This window comes from Columba livia, chromosome 8, assembly GCF_036013475.1.
Source record: "Columba livia isolate bColLiv1 breed racing homer chromosome 8, bColLiv1.pat.W.v2, whole genome shotgun sequence".
Taxonomy (NCBI): Eukaryota; Metazoa; Chordata; class Aves; order Columbiformes; family Columbidae; genus Columba; species Columba livia.
The window spans coordinates 15905961-15923453 of NC_088609.1; the positions used below are offsets into that span (position 1 = coordinate 15905961).

The 17493-nt window shown below is 37.3% G+C and overlaps 1 protein-coding gene and 1 long non-coding RNA gene across 15 annotated transcripts in view; one reads left to right on the forward strand and one right to left on the reverse strand.

Annotated features, from left to right (window-relative positions):
* Nucleotides 1-17493, forward strand: part of DNM3 (dynamin 3) — a 178725-nt gene that overhangs the window by 52075 nt on the left and 109157 nt on the right. For all 14 annotated transcript variants that reach the window (XM_065072196.1, XM_065072198.1, XM_065072187.1 and 11 more), the window contains one exon: nucleotides 4698-4811. In XM_065072196.1, the coding sequence (XP_064928268.1) occupies nucleotides 4698-4811 (114 nt within the window). The remainder of the gene's footprint in view (nucleotides 1-4697; nucleotides 4812-17493) is intronic.
* LOC135580111 (uncharacterized) lies at nucleotides 4687-7326 on the reverse strand. The gene is made up of 3 exons (XR_010474293.1): nucleotides 7188-7326; nucleotides 6072-6171; nucleotides 4687-4837 (listed from the first exon to the last, which is right to left on the reverse strand). It is a non-coding gene; the product is annotated as an uncharacterized LOC135580111 (long non-coding RNA).

Sequence of the window (17493 nt, forward strand, 5' to 3'; positions counted from 1 at the left end):
GACAACCACATGATAAATTTTGAAATATCTTTAAGTAAGACATACTGCTGTTGAATTTTCACCTTATCAAGACTAGAGATGTATTGCTGTTCTAAATGCCCTTTAACTATATTTACTTTTCAGGTTAACATTCCTTTATGATTGATTTAATCACCTAAATCTTTAACTACCTTTGGAAGCATATTTTAGTTTTTCACTACTGAGTGCTTAGTTTTGGTAAAGACTAAATTCTTCTTTCAAGTAGACATCTGTTTAGGACTTAAGCCACTGTCATTATTTTAAAGTTATGTGATATATTGTGCAGTGATTTTTAGGGAAGCGTCACAAATCTCGTTTCTATTCAGTATCAGAACATATCAGTTTATGCTCTGACATTTGGCAAATTACAGTGAATACTGTATTAGCTTTCCCCTCTATTCTGTTGTTCTGTGTGAGAATCTTCATATTTGAACTAAAAGAGCCAATAGCTTGTAAGGATGCCTCACGGAATAGTTTTTACAATTTTTATTCTCTCAATGTACTTACTATTTGATAAGACATGCTGTTATCACAATGATTAGAAGGTAGAGTAGTGCTGGGAGTTGTGCATTCAGAATTACTTAAATGGAGTTATATAATATAACTTTAATAGAGAGATATGTTCACTCAACAAATGCTGCTGCTTGTACTGTTGCGGAAGTAGCCAGTGTCATGATTTTCACACTTGCATTTGTCTGCCCAGCCAATTTCACTTCTCTCTCACTTATCTTGAAATCATCTTTAACATACTTATTTTAAAGAAATGGAACACTTCCTGATTCTCTAATGTATTTCTTTTACAAATACTTTATTTGATTAAATGGAATGAGTAAGTCATGCAGCAGTACATAAAATGTACCTATTTTGTCAAATCCCGCTTTCCTGTTTATCCCTGAAGTGGTGAAGAATAAGAACAACTGATATCATTTGGGTTTTGTGCAGCTGAACTATCGGAAAATGACTTCCTCTGGCTCGTTCATATGCATTTGTACCCTCTAAGTTTCATTTTTCAGACACCCAGATTAGATATCAGGACCCTGAAGGAAGGAACTGTGTCACCTCATGTTCATCCTGTACATGGAGTCCAACTACCGGTCAGAATATTGTCTTCACTAGCTTCTGGCAATGCCCAGATTTTTCACCTTCCTGAAGCTCATAACTCATGTCACTAATATCCGGTTTGCACAGAGTAGCATTTGGAAATATGATAGAGAATACTGAAATGGATCTGCTAAATCCAAACCAACCAGAAAATGAGCTAGTGAAAACAATAATGAAACACACTAGTTTCATTTTTCAAGCTGAAGTACTATGCAACATAGCTAACACAATAGTTAAAACAAACAAACAAAAATACCACCAAAACCAAGACAAAAAACTAACCACCTCCCCATCAGGGTTTTTTTTTTACTTCAAAATCTTTGCTGCTTGTTTCCCATGGCAGGACACTTATTTCCAAAATACAGCTTGAGGTTTGGGTGGGGTTTTTTTTTGAGAAATTGACTGAAGTCTAAGGTGTAATTCAGCTTCTCTGGAAAGTAAAACTATGTTGATTAATCTCACTTTGTTTTGCACTTACACCTTCATCTGACATCTCCTTCCCCCCAACACTGGTACTAAGTATCTCAACAGTGTAGCTTTTTGTAGTTAACAAAATCTGCCTGGGAAACAGGAGCAATTCAATGAAAAGAATGTGAAGCTTAGTACACTAAGCTCATCTCTCTCTTGATGTCCCTTGGAACTGCTTGCAAGTATTTTGGATAATTATCTTCCGTTGTAGTGTCCAGGGTATTTTAGAGAACAGAGTACCCTGTTTTCCCACAGGGGTATAGATAAACAGGTCTGGAAGTCTGCACGTGAAAAACAAGTACCCAGGATTCTGCTCTAGGTTGGTGCCCTGCTCTTCATGCAGTGTTGTGTGGAAACGACAGCTGGATCTAATCTTCAGCACACAGGACTTTGGAGGAAACAACTAGCAAATTCCTTCCTTCACAAGACAGTGACCAGTGTTTGTATTAGCAAGTCAGCTTGTTTCTGTCCCATCCAGCGATGGTTATGCATCTATGGGGAGGTGTTTTGGACTGGAATAACATGGTCGTTTGGAGCTGTACAACTAGTGTAGTTCCTATCTTAGGTGTGTTAAAAACTTCATTACTTCTTAAATGACTTGTATAGTTTAGATTTTAAAATCTTGGCTTGGTCTGTTCTGAGACCTCTATCATGAATGCGTTCTTGTCAAATTGGGAAAATTTGATACAAAGCCTATGGTAACGATGAGGGAGAGCACTGAATGAAATAAGCAGAGAGTGCTACTTCGCTTTTCTTGAAGTGCTTGTCACCTGTAAGGTTCTTGAATGTGACACTCAGGTGTTTCTCGTGGATTTTCTTTATCCCTGCTGTGACATCTGTTTTCAGATCTTTTCCCCTTCTAAGATGTGTGTCAAAATCACTTTTCAGTAGTGTACTGGCCCAGCCGTCCATGCTTCCTGTACATGGATACGTGCTTTCTAGGGAGCAACACAGCATTTTCAGTTGCAGACAGCATGGTTCAACAGCATCTTCTCTCATAGCCTCTTATTTCAGTTTCTTTATAACATGGGAATAACAACGTTTTCACACTTGCTGTGAAGTATTAATATTTAGTCTGCAGTACACATGTAGCTCAATTTGTGGCGGAGCTAAGTTCAAGTGGTTGGGGAACGTTAATTTTCTGGATTTTTCTTAAAATTTCTTCCATTTGCATCTGTGTAGTTCAGTGCAGAAAAAAATGAAATCACCTTATTTCCACACCTTGTTCTGTGGCAGCTGCCTGAAGGCCAGTAGGCTGGCTATGTATGCATATTACTTGTTTCCTGTTAAAAGTTTACTTCAATAAAGATCATAAAACGAAGATTTGATGGGTAGTCAAGTTTATATCAGTATGTTTCTCTTAACTTGCACTTGAACAAGCATTTACAAACAAGTGTTTGTTTGTAAACAGTAATGCTCCTCTCCACTTTTTTTTTCTTCCCCCAATGAACATGAATATTAAAAATAATCACCAACTTCTGCAGAAACCTTTGTGGTACAGGCTATTCCAGCCAGTCTGCTTGGACCACACTCTTAAGTCTCTCTATGGGGAGACACATCCAGTTCTCTGAGAGCTTACTCAGTCTTCAAAACCAAATCAGTGCTTTCTTAGCAATTTTCTTACAGGCTGAAAACCCACGGACTGTTTTTGGATCTTCAGTGGTTTTCTTACTTCTTTGAAATGAAGTTGGTACTCTTGGATTATGTACATTACCAATACTTTTACCAGCTTTTCAGGTGTAACTTCTGATCTCTTTCTTTTATTTACTTACTAAATATAAGTTCCTTGCTCTGTGCAATACCAAAGCTGATTTCTTCAGGGAGGTTTTATTAACATGCTTGCTGAATGGGAGGGAATTCTGATCCTGAAACTTCCATAGATGACAAGGAATAGATATTGAGCAATGTTTCTCTCTGATTATATGTTGATATTGGAGTTACTGGTCTTGTAAAGCACTTTGAGAGGGATGTCTCAGTTTTGTACAATTCCCTAAAAGCAAGAGGAAACTTATGTTCAATCACCCAAGTCTATGCTCATAGCACTTACTGAGGCAGTTCTGAAGGGCTTCTTTGGACACTTCTTTCTATCTCAAAACTTCATTGGCAAGTCAAGGGTGTTGCTGTAGGGGGAAACAGAAGGGCTTAAGGTTCCCTGCATCTCTGTCATCCGGGGAGTTCTGTTGTCTTGTTCAGAATATAATAGGAAGGAAGGTTTTCTTTCTCATATATGTATTCAAGAACAATAAATGTTCCAATAAAATTGAAAGTTTTAGCTGTATGATCCATAAACCAGTTCTCATCACCATTCTCTCTTCTTCAGCTCTGGAGTTCTCTTTCCTCTTAAGTTTTCTTTTGTCTCTCTCTGCATGATGTAGCCTCCCGGCCTTAGTATTTATAGGTATGCTGTTCCCATCTGTTCTTTTGTCTTTGGCTTGCATCTATTTTATGAAGTTCCGCTTTACAAATTTTCCCGGATTCTTATTGCCACCTTAGGTTGTGGGGTTTTTTCCTTTCTTTTTTCTTTTTTTTCTTTTTTCCTCCTCTTGTACCTTATGAGAGGAAAATAGCTCTCATATGCATCTCCCTGCTACTTCCTGCCTTAATTTTAAATTAACCTGTACAAGACCTGTCCACTTTGTCACTTGATTCAACCCCTTTGAAAATTCCCAGCGTGTGCCAGAAGCCACTCACTTTGTCAGAATCCAGGTGCTTTTCCTAGTATCCAACTTTACAAATGATCTTAACAATTAGCCTAGAACACAGTAGGCGTACATGAAGTTGTATGGACATTACAAGGTGTTTTTGTACAGCAAATATCTTCAAGGTGACATGATACTTGATGTTCTCATACCTGCTGTAAGTACAACATAACACTTAAGCTTCTCTCTTTCTCCAATTTTTTTGACTAAAAAAGACTATATTCACTTTTTTTACTTTTTTTCCTTGAATGATAAGTACCTGCAAAAACTCTTGAATTTGCCACAGAATAAAAAATGCACCTGTTCTTGTTTTATTTAGCAAATCTTAATGTTTAAGAGGATGAACGCAGTAGCAGAATAATGTCAAGCGATTAATGAACTAAACTTGTGCCTGACTGCACCTCTGCACAGGTCATCCGGAAAGGCTGGCTGACCATCAACAACATTGGCATCATGAAAGGAGGATCCAAGGAATACTGGTTCGTTTTAACAGCAGAAAGCTTGTCCTGGTATAAAGATGACGAGGTAAGGAACAAAGAACTTTTTTCCAACTGTGAAAAAAAAACAGTATTTTTTTCAGTCTTCTAATAACAGCTTAAAATATTAAATCAGCTTATACACACTTGAAGTGAAAGAAAGTTTTAAGGTTTTACCTGTGTCCTTTAAAATTTCTGCTTTTGATTCATGGAGAATGCTGACCCTATAAGACTTCTGTTGAAATGTTGATACATAAATACAGCGTGTTCTATGGAGTGTTTTTGTTTGGGTGTTTTGTTTGCATTTTTCCTCTCTTCCTGTGATTTCTATACATGGGTTAAAATGCAAACCAAAAACAAAACACAAAAAACCAGCTCCCAAACCTGGAATATTCTGGTGGTATGCTTGTTTGGACCACACTTAGACATATACTATTAGTTGATCGTGAATTGTCCAGGTAATGTTACTTCTGAAAGTAACCACAGTAATTGATTTAATGATAATAGTTGTTCTCTGGCCTCATACTCTGAGAGGATGAAAAGCCTGTCTGCAGGGTTCTGTAGCTGATTAGTATGGATTTTCAAATTTGCTACTGGAAATCTGAAAACTGTGCCCTTGTAAGAAATGTTGCTACTGATCAGTAAATCTGAGGTGAGTAATAAGAGAACTGGAAAAATCATTTCTGTGATAAACAGGATATCCAGGTTGCTCACTTCATTGAATATGTTGTTTAGGCAGCTTTGGGAACCAAAGTTGTGCTTGTCTGTTCCATTTCATTATTTTTCCTACAATGTTGGTAATGATATTCTCTATCCAAAACTCAACAGCAGTTCTGTGAACTTTTGAAGGTTAAAATGGGATTATTATGTGCACCATCAGCTTTACAGTAAAGCCGCTGTGTTTTTTGAAAGTTTTGTGTTGGTTTTCATAGAAAAATTGGTCTACATTTAAAAACAAAACACCTGTTATTTTCCGATTTTTATTTTTAAATCTTTTCAGCAAAAAATTAGTGATTTTTAGGGTGAATGAGTTCACTGGATGGAAGAGGCAGTGGTAAAGAGAGAGTCTGAAATGAGCTCTAAAGCATCGCTCAGTCTTTCTAGCTTATTCTGAGTAATAAAACACTGACTTACCGCAACAAAACAGGTAGGTAGTTACTGGGAGCTATGCAGACAACTCGTAACCTGTTTAACCAACTTAGTGTTTTACTGCAGTGGATTTTCTAGAAGCACTGGGGAGAAGTCCTGCAGTGCATGGATGTAAGGCAGAGCTCTGTCAAGTCCCACAAATCCAGAAAGTGGTACTTACCAGAGGTAGTTACTTCAGAAATACTCCTGATGGTAGAAATTGTGCTGGTCAGTAGTGGCTTTTTCATGAGTAAGTAGCCATTTTGAGCTAGATTTTAAGACTGAGGGACAGATTAGGTTAATCTTGAAGATTTTGCCCCTTGTCCTTTTATTTAAGTTTTAAAGGGAGTCAAATATATTTTCTCTAACAGGAAAATGAGTGCATGCCATCCAAGGGGAGGACCCAAGTGCTAGGTGTCAAGAGTGGAAGTTTTATTCTCAGATTATTGAAATATAACTTGTCTTTATGCGAAGACATAAAAATGATTTTTTTAGAAAGATGCAAATATGCCTTGATGAATTTGAAAATTTGAAGCAGTCTGTTTTTTTTTTTTTTAATCTACCTTGAAACTACTAGGACGTACTGCCTTAGATTAGGTGCAAGTAACCATAACTAAAATAAGTGATTAGGTGAGATTAACACCCCTTGTTATGTTCCATCTCAAGCACTTGGAGGTGTGTCTAATATGTGACATGGCAATTTTGGAGGTAGTTTCTGTGTTGCTTTTTTGAGTCTGATCTTTATTTAATGTGAAGTATAAAAATTCCTGAAAATACTTATGGAATGCCTTCTGCTATGACTCTCTCTAGAGAGAGTCACCTGGGAACCTCAGATTAGTACATGGAGAGAACTGTCTGCTTTCTGTATGCATGTTTTAAAATTGTTTCTCTATTGCCAAACAGTTATGTTTTGAGAGTCATGAAAATATCAGTAGTTCATTCAGGCCAATATGGAAGATAACTCAGGAATTTCTTAGACTGGTAAAAGAAGATAACAGCATGGGATTCTATGCTTTGCTGATGGAAGAAGTTCCTACTTAAGTACAGATTTGCTGTATAATGTGATTTTTTTTCTTTTCCTGGGCCTTTCTCAGTAAAAAATTAGTAAAGTCTCTTAGATACATTCTGAAGATGGTCAAAGCCATAGCTTGACCACTTGGTTAAGCAAAAGACCAGTGACTTTCTGTTTCAGAAACAGAACTACTGGCTTCTGAAAACAGAGCAGCAAATATTTGATCTCCTGGCAGAATTCCAATTTTTATGATTACATTTTGTCTCCTTAAAACGTTCTCCTCACTTTCAGCTTGGTTTGGTAGCTGTCACATCCTGTTCTCAGATCATTGTTGCAATGGCTGCATGCTGGTGCACTTCCACCCTGGTAAGATATAATGTCTTCAGCGATGTGTGAAGTGATATGTGTTTATGTGTCTGGACGGTGCCCCGGCACAGTGCGGCTGTGCGTGCTGTGAGGTCATAGTGGGTTCAGATCCCCCGTGCCTCCTCCTTGCACGGTAGCAAGAGCTTCTCATTCGCAGCCAGGGAAGATGCAGAAGGTCAGGTCTCACCTTTATTCCCTTGCCACAGTGTTGGGTTCATTCCCCCTGTGCCTCGGCCCCTGCATAAGTGCCGTTGTAGCAGCCTGTGTACCAGTGAGCTCTGAGAATGCACTTCACAGAGCAAGAGTGTTTGCTGGGACCTCTGGCGCTGTGTACACCCTCTAGTGTAAGCTGAGCCCATTTTCTGTAGTCTGAAATTTACCCTGAGATGAAAATCACTCTCTGAATGCAAGTGAATACTTGCTAGTTCTGTTGGAAGGTTGTAAATTATTTCCATTATTTGTGAGCTGCAGCTTCTATAAGTGAAGAATCCACAGTGGAATGCATTTTGAAGCAAGTTACTTTGGCAAAAAATTTAAAAATTGGTTGTATGGTATCTGTATTACGGAAGAAGAGATTTGTTTCTTGGCATGGTTTTGTTGCTTTGCAATCGTACAACAGGATTTTATTCCTGATGAGATGGGAATCAGCGCCTAAGAATGCTTTTTAGGTTTGACATTTGAACAGTGGGATTAAAGCAGTTACAGTATTGGTTATGTGAATACTAATCTTGATTAGTTTCTGATGCTGCATACAGTTCCTTGTGTTCATAAATTTGTTGCGTGACCAATACCATAACTTTGTGCTTTTCCACTTGCTTAAAATCAAGCAAATAGTGTACCGCTTTAAGGTTCTTGTAAATAAATGCAAGGTTAGCACTTTTCATTGACCTCACAAATAATAGTTTTCTTTCGTAGGGTATTCCATATTATACTAGCTAAAGTATTATAAGGCATACTTACACAAAAAAGATTAAATCTGAGCATCTTAGCTCTCAATTGTTACTGCGCTTATGTAGCACAAAAAGCTGTAAGCTTTTGTGTTAAGGTTCATATGAGAGTCAACCTGCAAATCTGAAGTTTGTGAATTAACCACTTTTACATTAGGATAAAATGGACTTTAGGAATATTAAACACCGTCCTGGCTTGTGAATCAAAAAGCTCTTTGTTGTAAACAAAAGGAGGCTGTTTGTAAAGTGGTGTAGCATTTTTACAGGGCATGGTCAGACAGTGTAATTTTATTATTCTTTCTAAAACATCCAGAGGTTTCACTGGCATAATTGATGTGCAACAATTGCCAAACTGGACTCTAGGATAAGAACTTCTAAAAATATGAAATGTACATTTATTGGAAAAATCCCCTTTAGTTTTATTTCCAAATAAAATATTTCCATTCTGTTTCAGTAGGAAAGGACAGTGCTATCAAAATTGCGTGAGAGATGCAGTGTGTATTATAATTTCACAGTTTATTTCCAATTGTAAAATTCTGTGTGATTTGGGACGGAGATATGAAAATAAGTGAAGGGGTGAGAGAGTGGAAAAGGGAGAAGTTACTCTTAAGTCTGACATTGTGTAAGTTTATAGAATTAACTTGCCACACGGTAGGCTGCTGTTGGTTTCTGAGCCTAACAGGACTGTGAGTGACTGTTATACCAACAGTAATAATGCAAGTTGCTCAAGTTATGCCTGAGAAGTAAATGGGAGGACAAAATGTACAATGGTGCTGCAAAGCTGCGTATAAATAAAACTTAGTGAGTTAATGAGAACAACTAGGAAAAGAGTACTATAGGAAGCACAGTAAAAATTTCAGCAGTGGGTTTTATTGTATTTTATCGGCAGTGTTGGTTTGACTCTAGGTGGGTTGCAGTACGCGGCTTGGTTACTGACCGGCCATCTGAGGTCCAGAGTGACTCTTGGCTGGAGCTGTTGGTGCCGATGCTCTGGGGTGTCAGAGCGGTTTCCCACTGGCGGCTGTCCCTCAGGCTGGGTTGTCATGCGACTGCCTGTCTGTGCCTGCTGTACAGGTGAGAGGATGTTCTGCACAGCAAGTGTAGACAGGCAGACACATGACAACTCCGTCCAGCCAGTCCCTTGGAGCCATCACCGCTGGTGTGCAACAGTTTGTACCGTTCCGGGTTGGGGGTCTTTGTTGGGAGGGGGAACACACATAACACAATTAAACTTTAAAACATTGGGAGCTGTAGAACAAGAACAGAACTTGATTTTATTCAGAAAAGAAGCATTTTGGTACATCGGGTATCATTGTGCTGACGTGTATTAGAGATGTGATTTCAACAGACCCGTTACACCGAACGTTTGGAAAAAGAAAAAGGATTGAAGCCATGGTTTATTTTGTATGCAATTCATACAGGATTTTGCCTGCATATTCTACTCACACTTAGTAATTTAACCAGATGTTTTAACTCTTCTCGGAAGCACAGAAATACTGAAGTTCAAGATAAAGGATATGTTTATACAGTACATATTTTCTAGGAGCAGATAAGTACAATAATCTTGCATGTTGAAAATGAAAGTCTTTCTGCATAAATGGAGGAAACCACTTGTACATGAACCCAGTTAAAGGGAATGTACTGGAAAGAGAATTGGTTGCATTTTAGAGCTATTTTGCCAATATGTTAAAGTTGTACACTTATAATGATATTTCTTTAGTGTTTTGCCTTGCACATTATTTAAATTTAGCTTTCTCTCAAAATCTGTACTTTGTCAGAAAACAAAAAAAAAGCTTTGTGGAGCTTCAGTAAGTTTTTTTCAGTTGAACATAGACTAAGCTATAGAGCAAAAGCATGAAAACAGCATCCTTTCACATCACAAGACGTGCTGCTTTGCTGAACTTTCCTGTATATAAAATACACATAATGACCGTAATCCAGTTTTGCAGTGACATTTGCAACATTACTGAGGTGTTGCTTCAAAAGGTTTAAAACACACTGGAATCTTGAAAGGGGGAAAGATAGTTGTATTACTTTTCTATACAGATTAAATTGTTCTGTTTTGTGGTGGTGTTCTTAAATCGCTTGCTCGCTAGTGCCTCCATAGGTAAGCAACAGACTTGTGCTTTCAAACCCATCTTAAACATAACCCGTATAGAATAGCAGCAAAATGCTTTTACGTTCCAGCCTGAAACCTGATTATAAAAGGGATTAATTTACCAAAAGGCTACGGGTGGGAATAGTGTTGAGTTTTAAAATTAAACTAATAATAAATGAATTTGTAATTATTCAGGTGTTCTAGCTCTAATCCTTATTTTGCCATAAAGAAAAAGATGCATTTTAGCTAATATACAAGTTAAAGTATACAAATTAAGTGTTTCAATTGGATGAATAAAATTTTCCTTGAACCTAACAAGATAGAGTAAACATCTTAAAAAAACAAATAAAGCACAAAACAATGACTAGCGAATTCAGGCATGAGAAATTCATTCCTAGACATAAAACATTCTTACTTTGACTTCATATGCTTACTTAAATTTTTTTGTAACTCTAAGGAAAGTTTACCCGTTTGACCACTTAAAACACAAACAAAAGTGGCAAATTAGGAGTACTTTTAAAACAAATATAAAACCCTACTTGTTTTATAGGTTTAATCACATTTAATTTCTGTATTTACTTGTTAGAGAAATCAATGATCTTTAATCTAGGAGAAAATTAGGTCTCAGTTTCTATGTTGTGGATCCTTTTTGAAATAGTGAAGAATTATACAATAATATTCACTGGCAGCCTATAGTATAGAAGGATTAGAAGAACAAAAGTATGCTTTTAATTAATAGGTTTTCTATTAACAACTATCGGGGAATTAAGGGGAGTAAAAGTTTTAAGTAGAAAGATTGTATGGTCTTTAACAACTGTACACGAGGAGAATTCATCAAAGAATCAGCAAAGAGCTTTACATCTTGAACTGAGGCAAAATTATTTTTGCATTCAATTAATTCATTGAGTGCTACTAACAACTGGATAGTTATCTCCACTTGATTATTACTTAAAAACTGATTTTCCTTGAAATTATAGTTGATTTGCTCAAAGGCCTTAATACTTTGTGTATTGTTGCTGGCTGATTCATTGATTCAGTGAAGGGCTCAAGAATATTTTAGAATGCTCATAACAACAAAAAAAATCTCCTGATTGCCAATATGATCTTTGCAGAAACCTGTACTAAGGATCTAACTTTAAATATTGGTAGCTTGGAAATTGAGTTGAGAATTGTATTCTCTTCAACTGTGATCAGGACTTCTTATTTAAAGGCAGGTTGTTATTTTTAGATACTGTTTTGCACTGAACGTAAAATGCAGTACAGAAGTACAGTAACCTTTTTCAGTAAAGTTTCATTACTAGCTGTGGCTTTTCCTGTCTTTTTGTAGGTTTAAACCTGACCCCTAATATCATCTCAATTAGGATGATTTTTTTTTTTCTTTGAAAAGTACCGTTCAGGAAGCAAAGCGTTTTGCAAGTAAGAGTAAAGTTACGGTTAAAATCGATTATTTTTAAAAAATACACAGTAAGATTTAGGATTTTTATCTTCCGATCTGCTTAACATGTTTTGTTTAAAAGATGATAATAATTTAACATTCTATTTAGAAGTATGGAATTTTAATGCAAGTATTTTGCTATTTTGGTTGTAATATTTTCCATATAGCAACGACACTTGGGTGGTCTGCAGAAATGTCTGTGGACGCACAGTGATAGTAAAGGAAGGGGGGCAAGGAGCACAGGGAGGACAGCAGTGACTTTTAGTCTTCCGAAAGTACAGATGTGTTACCCAGCACTGGTCACGGTAACACAGAAGATAACATACAACTTAATGACAAGGCAGAAAAATGTCAAATGACATGTTGTTGGTTTTTTTTTTTTAAAGTAACTAGTTTTTTTCACATTTGGATGCTTATTTGATCTATATTTACGTCTGTAAAGTTAAGTGACTTTCCCCCATCTCTTCTTTGATTTTTTTCCTTTTTTTTTTTTTTTTTTTTTTTAGCATTAAAGGAATAGATAGAAAAGCTTAGGAATATTTTTTTTCCTCTTTCCTATTTAATTTTGTTGAGTGTACTAAAAAAATTGATGCTCCTTAAAGATGAAAGAAGGTCCATTATATTGAAACACTCATTTGATCGTCCATACTGCCTTTAATTAGCTTTTCCTGGTTTTGTGCATTCTATGGTAATATCAGTTGTTTCATTTAGTTCTTACAACAGGCTTAAGCGTTGAGATCATCCTGGTTTACAGAACTCTCACCATGATTTAGTATGCATTGGATCCTGCTAATTTTTTTAGTCATTGCAAAAAGGTGGTGTTGTTTTTTGCTTGAAATGTTTGTATACAGCTATCTTGTGTTTGCTGACATGAGTATTTAAAACCTCTTGTTTTATAACTACAGAAATCTTTTTCTGTATGATTATGATCAACTAGAATTTGTTTTGACTAAAACAGCACTGTTTTGAGAAGCAAAGAATCAATTAATTAACTTCAAAAACATTTTGATTACTGAGCCGAAGTAGATATACTTCCTTATTCATTGCTAACAATACAGGCTTTCTTTCCCTATCTGCTGCTTTGCACACTGCATTTCCCCCCCCGCCTCCTTCCCGAGCCCCATGCCAAGGGGGCCTCCGAGGTCTCAGCCTTCCAGTCTAAAAATGTAGCTTTGAAGAGTCATGGGTGTATGGGAGGGGAATCACTTCCTAAATCCAGAAAGGCCATTTAAAATAAAGATTAATGCAAATAGTGGACTAGAGATAAGAGCAACACTAGTTCCATATGTTTTTGTTGTCCTTGCTTATTTAGCAAAAGTTAACGCGGGCTATCTGCAACAGTATTTTCACTGAGAGCCTCTTATTGGCTGGATAACAATACTTCCTTTCTTAATTTCTCGATCAGAATTATAAAAAAATAAAAGTAGCATTGCAAGTAAGCACTAGATAGAAAAAATATTTGCAAACGATCCTATTCCCTTTGAAAGCATAACTGAGCAAGTTTCATAACAAGATTTGAAAACATTTTTCTACCGCTTAAACAAAATCTAAGTCATAAAACTTTTCAGATTTACTATGCCTAAAACAGCAGTCATACGTAAAGAGAGATTGAGAAATATTAATGCAAGTTTGATTCTGGTTCCATTCCTTTAATTTCTTCCTGTCTCTTCAGATTTTCTATTAATAACTACATTTAACTGTGTGTTGTAACTCTGCTTAAAAGTAGAACAAGAACAAAAGTTCAGTTTACTCTTACTACAATGGATTAAAACCCCAATAATTTAATTCTAAATATAATCTTCTGTAAGATGAAGAGAGGGTGTATAGCCTATAGGTCTATATGTAAATTTAAAAATAATTCTTTTAGTCGAAACACATAAGCTTTGATGGGAGGCAAAGCGAAATGACAGTGCTAGTTCTTGTTTTTTGTGGGCTTTAAGACAGCCAGTATAGACACAGTCACGCTAATGTGACCATCTCTCCCCATAGGACTTCTATTGATTATTAAAGCAGCAATGAAAAAGGTAATAATAATAAATATATATATATATATATATTTTTTTTTTAATTGCACAGCATCAAGGCTGTCTAAAATACAACCAACCCACATTCTACAAAATTGACTGGTCTAATACTAGTGGCTGCATATTTATTATAATTCTTACTATAGTATAGCTATTCAAAGCCTTCCTGGCAATAAAGAGCACCATATAGATGGTTTTTTTTCCAGTTGCAGTAATTTCTTACTAGTGTTAACTGACTCTGGAGTTCAGCTGGTATCAAATTGCAGCCCAGACTTTTTGTATTATTTTGTCCGTGGGGATTTCATTCAGCCTGAGGGTTTTTTTTCCCCTACCAGGACAGCTGGAAATTCACCAAAGCAAACTTCTGCATTCGTTTACAAATTCCATTTTTATCAGTGGGATTCAGGACAAAGTAACTTATCGTTTTGAATGTTAGAAGAAATACCAGCGATTCAAAGTATACATGAGAACGGCAACAATCAATTGGTGCTGGTCACTTATAGGCAATGGCCAGTCAGGTATCGGGATGGAAAGTTGTTTGTTACATTTTATTTATTTATTGTTTTTATTTTTTCCATCACAGCCTGAACTTTCAGAGTAATTTTTCCTCACAATCAACGATTTTGTATTCTACAGGGCAGAAGCCTAGCATGGAGTAGTCATAGTTTTCCTATGGTTTCCCTCCCAGTTTTCATTACCACGTACAGCATAGGTTACTTGCAAAGAAGTTTCAGCTGCATATAAAAATCTAAGTACAGTTCTTCCGAAGGCAGTATATTTTACAATAATTTAAAATAATATTCATGCATACTTTTATTTTATTACTTTAAGAGAAAATAATTTCTAAAAATTGATTTTTCAGATCATAGTTCACAACAGGAGCTACTCAGAATACATACTTCTAGCAAGTCTTTTCTGCATTAAAAAAACATAATATACTCTTTAAATATTTATACTGATTGCTACAAGTAAAAAAAAAAATAAATTTACCTTTTTAGTTTGTAGGGGGAAAAAAAGCTTTATTTTTAATTTGAAAAAAAAAGAGAAAAAAGAAATGACCGACTTTAACTCTGCTCTTGTACACTTCTCTAGGTAGTATATACCTCTAGGCAATATACCTCTCTCATTTCTTGCATAGGTTTGATAAACCATCAGAGCTCCATCTTTCTTGCGGTGATGACTGGAGGAAGGGGGGAGGGGAGTCACCTAGGTTCGCCAGGTCATAGGCCAGGTGTTCTTCCAAAGTAGGCCTTACCAGAATGTCTTCCCCGCTTTATTCTGAAGTCCTCCTTTTTCACAGTGTCCCTTAGCGTTTCTTATTCCCTAGTGTGCAAAACCTGTGAAGAAAAATACTGTATATGAGATCTGAAAGGAGCAATAAGTGTCTTCTCCTTGGCAAGAGCAACTTGCGTCCCCAATAGTCCATGCCGCTGCTTTCCCTTGCCCAGTCTAACCAATGTGCAGACTACTGTACAACAGCATTGTCCTGAACAGGTAGTCTGAACACTGGGGCGACGGAGCAGGATCTCCGGACGCGTCTATTTATTTATTTTAAATCCTCTTTTAGTCTCGGGGAAAAACTGCCTTCCTGCATCACGGGTTGTGCTCGGCTCTCCCTCACACTCTGCAGCACTCACTGAAACACACTGAAGTGCTGTGATTTCCAGTCTTGACGTGGCACATTTGCAGCAGACTGGGGATCTGGCAATGAATTTAGGACCAGGAAAAGGGGGAGGGCTGGGCCTGAGAGTCCATATATGGGATGATGTCACCCTGGGGAGGTTTGGGTATGCACTGTGCCGCTGGTGAGACCGCTAGAATTGCCTGCTCTCAGACATGGGTCTGTGTATAAAATGGTACCAGATGTTTTAGTGTAATGTTAAGCAGTCATTTCATCTTCAGGCCAGATTTTTTTCTTCAACTGGGCAGGAAGTGGGCCCCAGTATGGAAAAGCTGTAAAAAGTCAAGATGTACAGTTTCACTGCAGCCAACGGAGAGCGAGTTAATGTAGACGCAGAATTTGCTGTTTTGTGAAGGCTGAAAAAATGAATTTATAAAAAGGATTCTGCTCGGGAAGCTAATGCAATAAGCCAGTGCTTATTTTCTTTCTTTTTAATGACACTAGTTGTGTTTTTCTATTTTGGCATTTCAGACCAAGAAAAGGGCAAATAGGTTCATTTTTTCTTGGAACTGTCAGCGGCATGCAGGCTGCCGAGACTTGAACAGTAATTAGAGTTACTTCCTGAAAGTGAAGCCCCCATGAAAAGTCTGGAGAAATGTTCTTTGTCATAGCCTCTACATGAGTAATTAGTTCCACATGTGGCCTTCCTATTTCCCTTCAGCTATTTTGGCTGGCTGGTTGAATACTTTGCTATAGCTCAAGACTTAAAGAAGCTTTAAAGTTTTCATTTCAAGCATCCACTGTGAAAATAGCTATTTCTGGTGTCATAATAAATTGCTTCTGGTAGATGAGTGCTATTAGGCCTGGCATTGTTTTTCACTGGTAACCCTGCTGGTCCCATTTTTCTTTTAATGGTGCTTGGTGGAATTATCCTGCTAAATTTTATCTTTGATGTTTACCAGATCTATTGAATTTTGCCAAGTATGACTTTACCGTAGATTTTAAGATATTCTCCCCACAGGCAACCATCCTTGTTCTGCTGTAAACTTTGTTTCTTTGTTACTCATGCTTTTGAATCTAAGTATTGTATCCCCCCCCTTTTTTTTTTAATAATCTGCCTTAGCCCATGGTCTAAAACAACAGCTAACATCAAGTTAGCTCTTCTGAAATAAGACCTGGAGGTGATTGTATATAGGTCTGTATATGCACTGTATGGAATTGTTGATGGTAGCTCTTTTTCTGCCTAGAAGCCCGAGGCAAATATCAGTATTGGGAGTACATTCTGAAAGTTAGATCTCGACCAACTTCCTGGACAGGAATGCATGTAAATCTAAACATGTTCTGTGAGCTCTGATGTCTTAAACAACTTGTGTGTGATTTGGTTCTTCTTAGGTGATGGCAGATTCTGTGAGAGCTCACTCCTGGAGGTAGGCACAGGGCAGGTTGCAGAGCTCTGACTTCAGGAAGAATGAATGCAATAAACTTCGGATGTTGGGGAAGTTGGAATTGGAGTCTTGAGCCAATGAAAAGGGAAAGTGACCTTCAGGCTGCTTTGTGGTGGTGGCAAGCCAAGCACTGCATGCCTCTTTCAGCTTGTGCATACTATTCTGCTGTTCAGATTGCAGTGGGCTAGTGTGTGTCGAAGCAGCGGTGGGGTTTCTTTTTTAATTAGTGAAGGTAGAGGTTTGAAGAAGTTATAGAAAGAGGTTTGATGTGCAGAGTGCTTGGCTTTCTTAGAAACAGCAGTACCGCATCAGTGTGTAAGAGAAAGTGAGATGGTGGGAAAAAGCTTTGGGAGACAAAGCTGTTATAATGGAGAAAGTGGAGCATGCCATGGATAAACCAGGAGTGCTCCTTGTCTGCATATCACTGCATGTGTAGGAGCTGGCTGCTTTATTATAGTCCCACTCGGTGTTTGCGTTCTGGAAGAAGAATACAATTTTGGAAAGACTGAGTAGTGAGAGAGATTTGTGAGTGGGACCCTCAGTAAGGTGGGTCAGATTTTCCCTAGTGAGGAAATATCAGAGATTAATTGCTGCATGTGCCACCAAGAGCAAGAAATTATGTTGTCAAGAAAAGACAGCGTTCCTGGGATCTTCT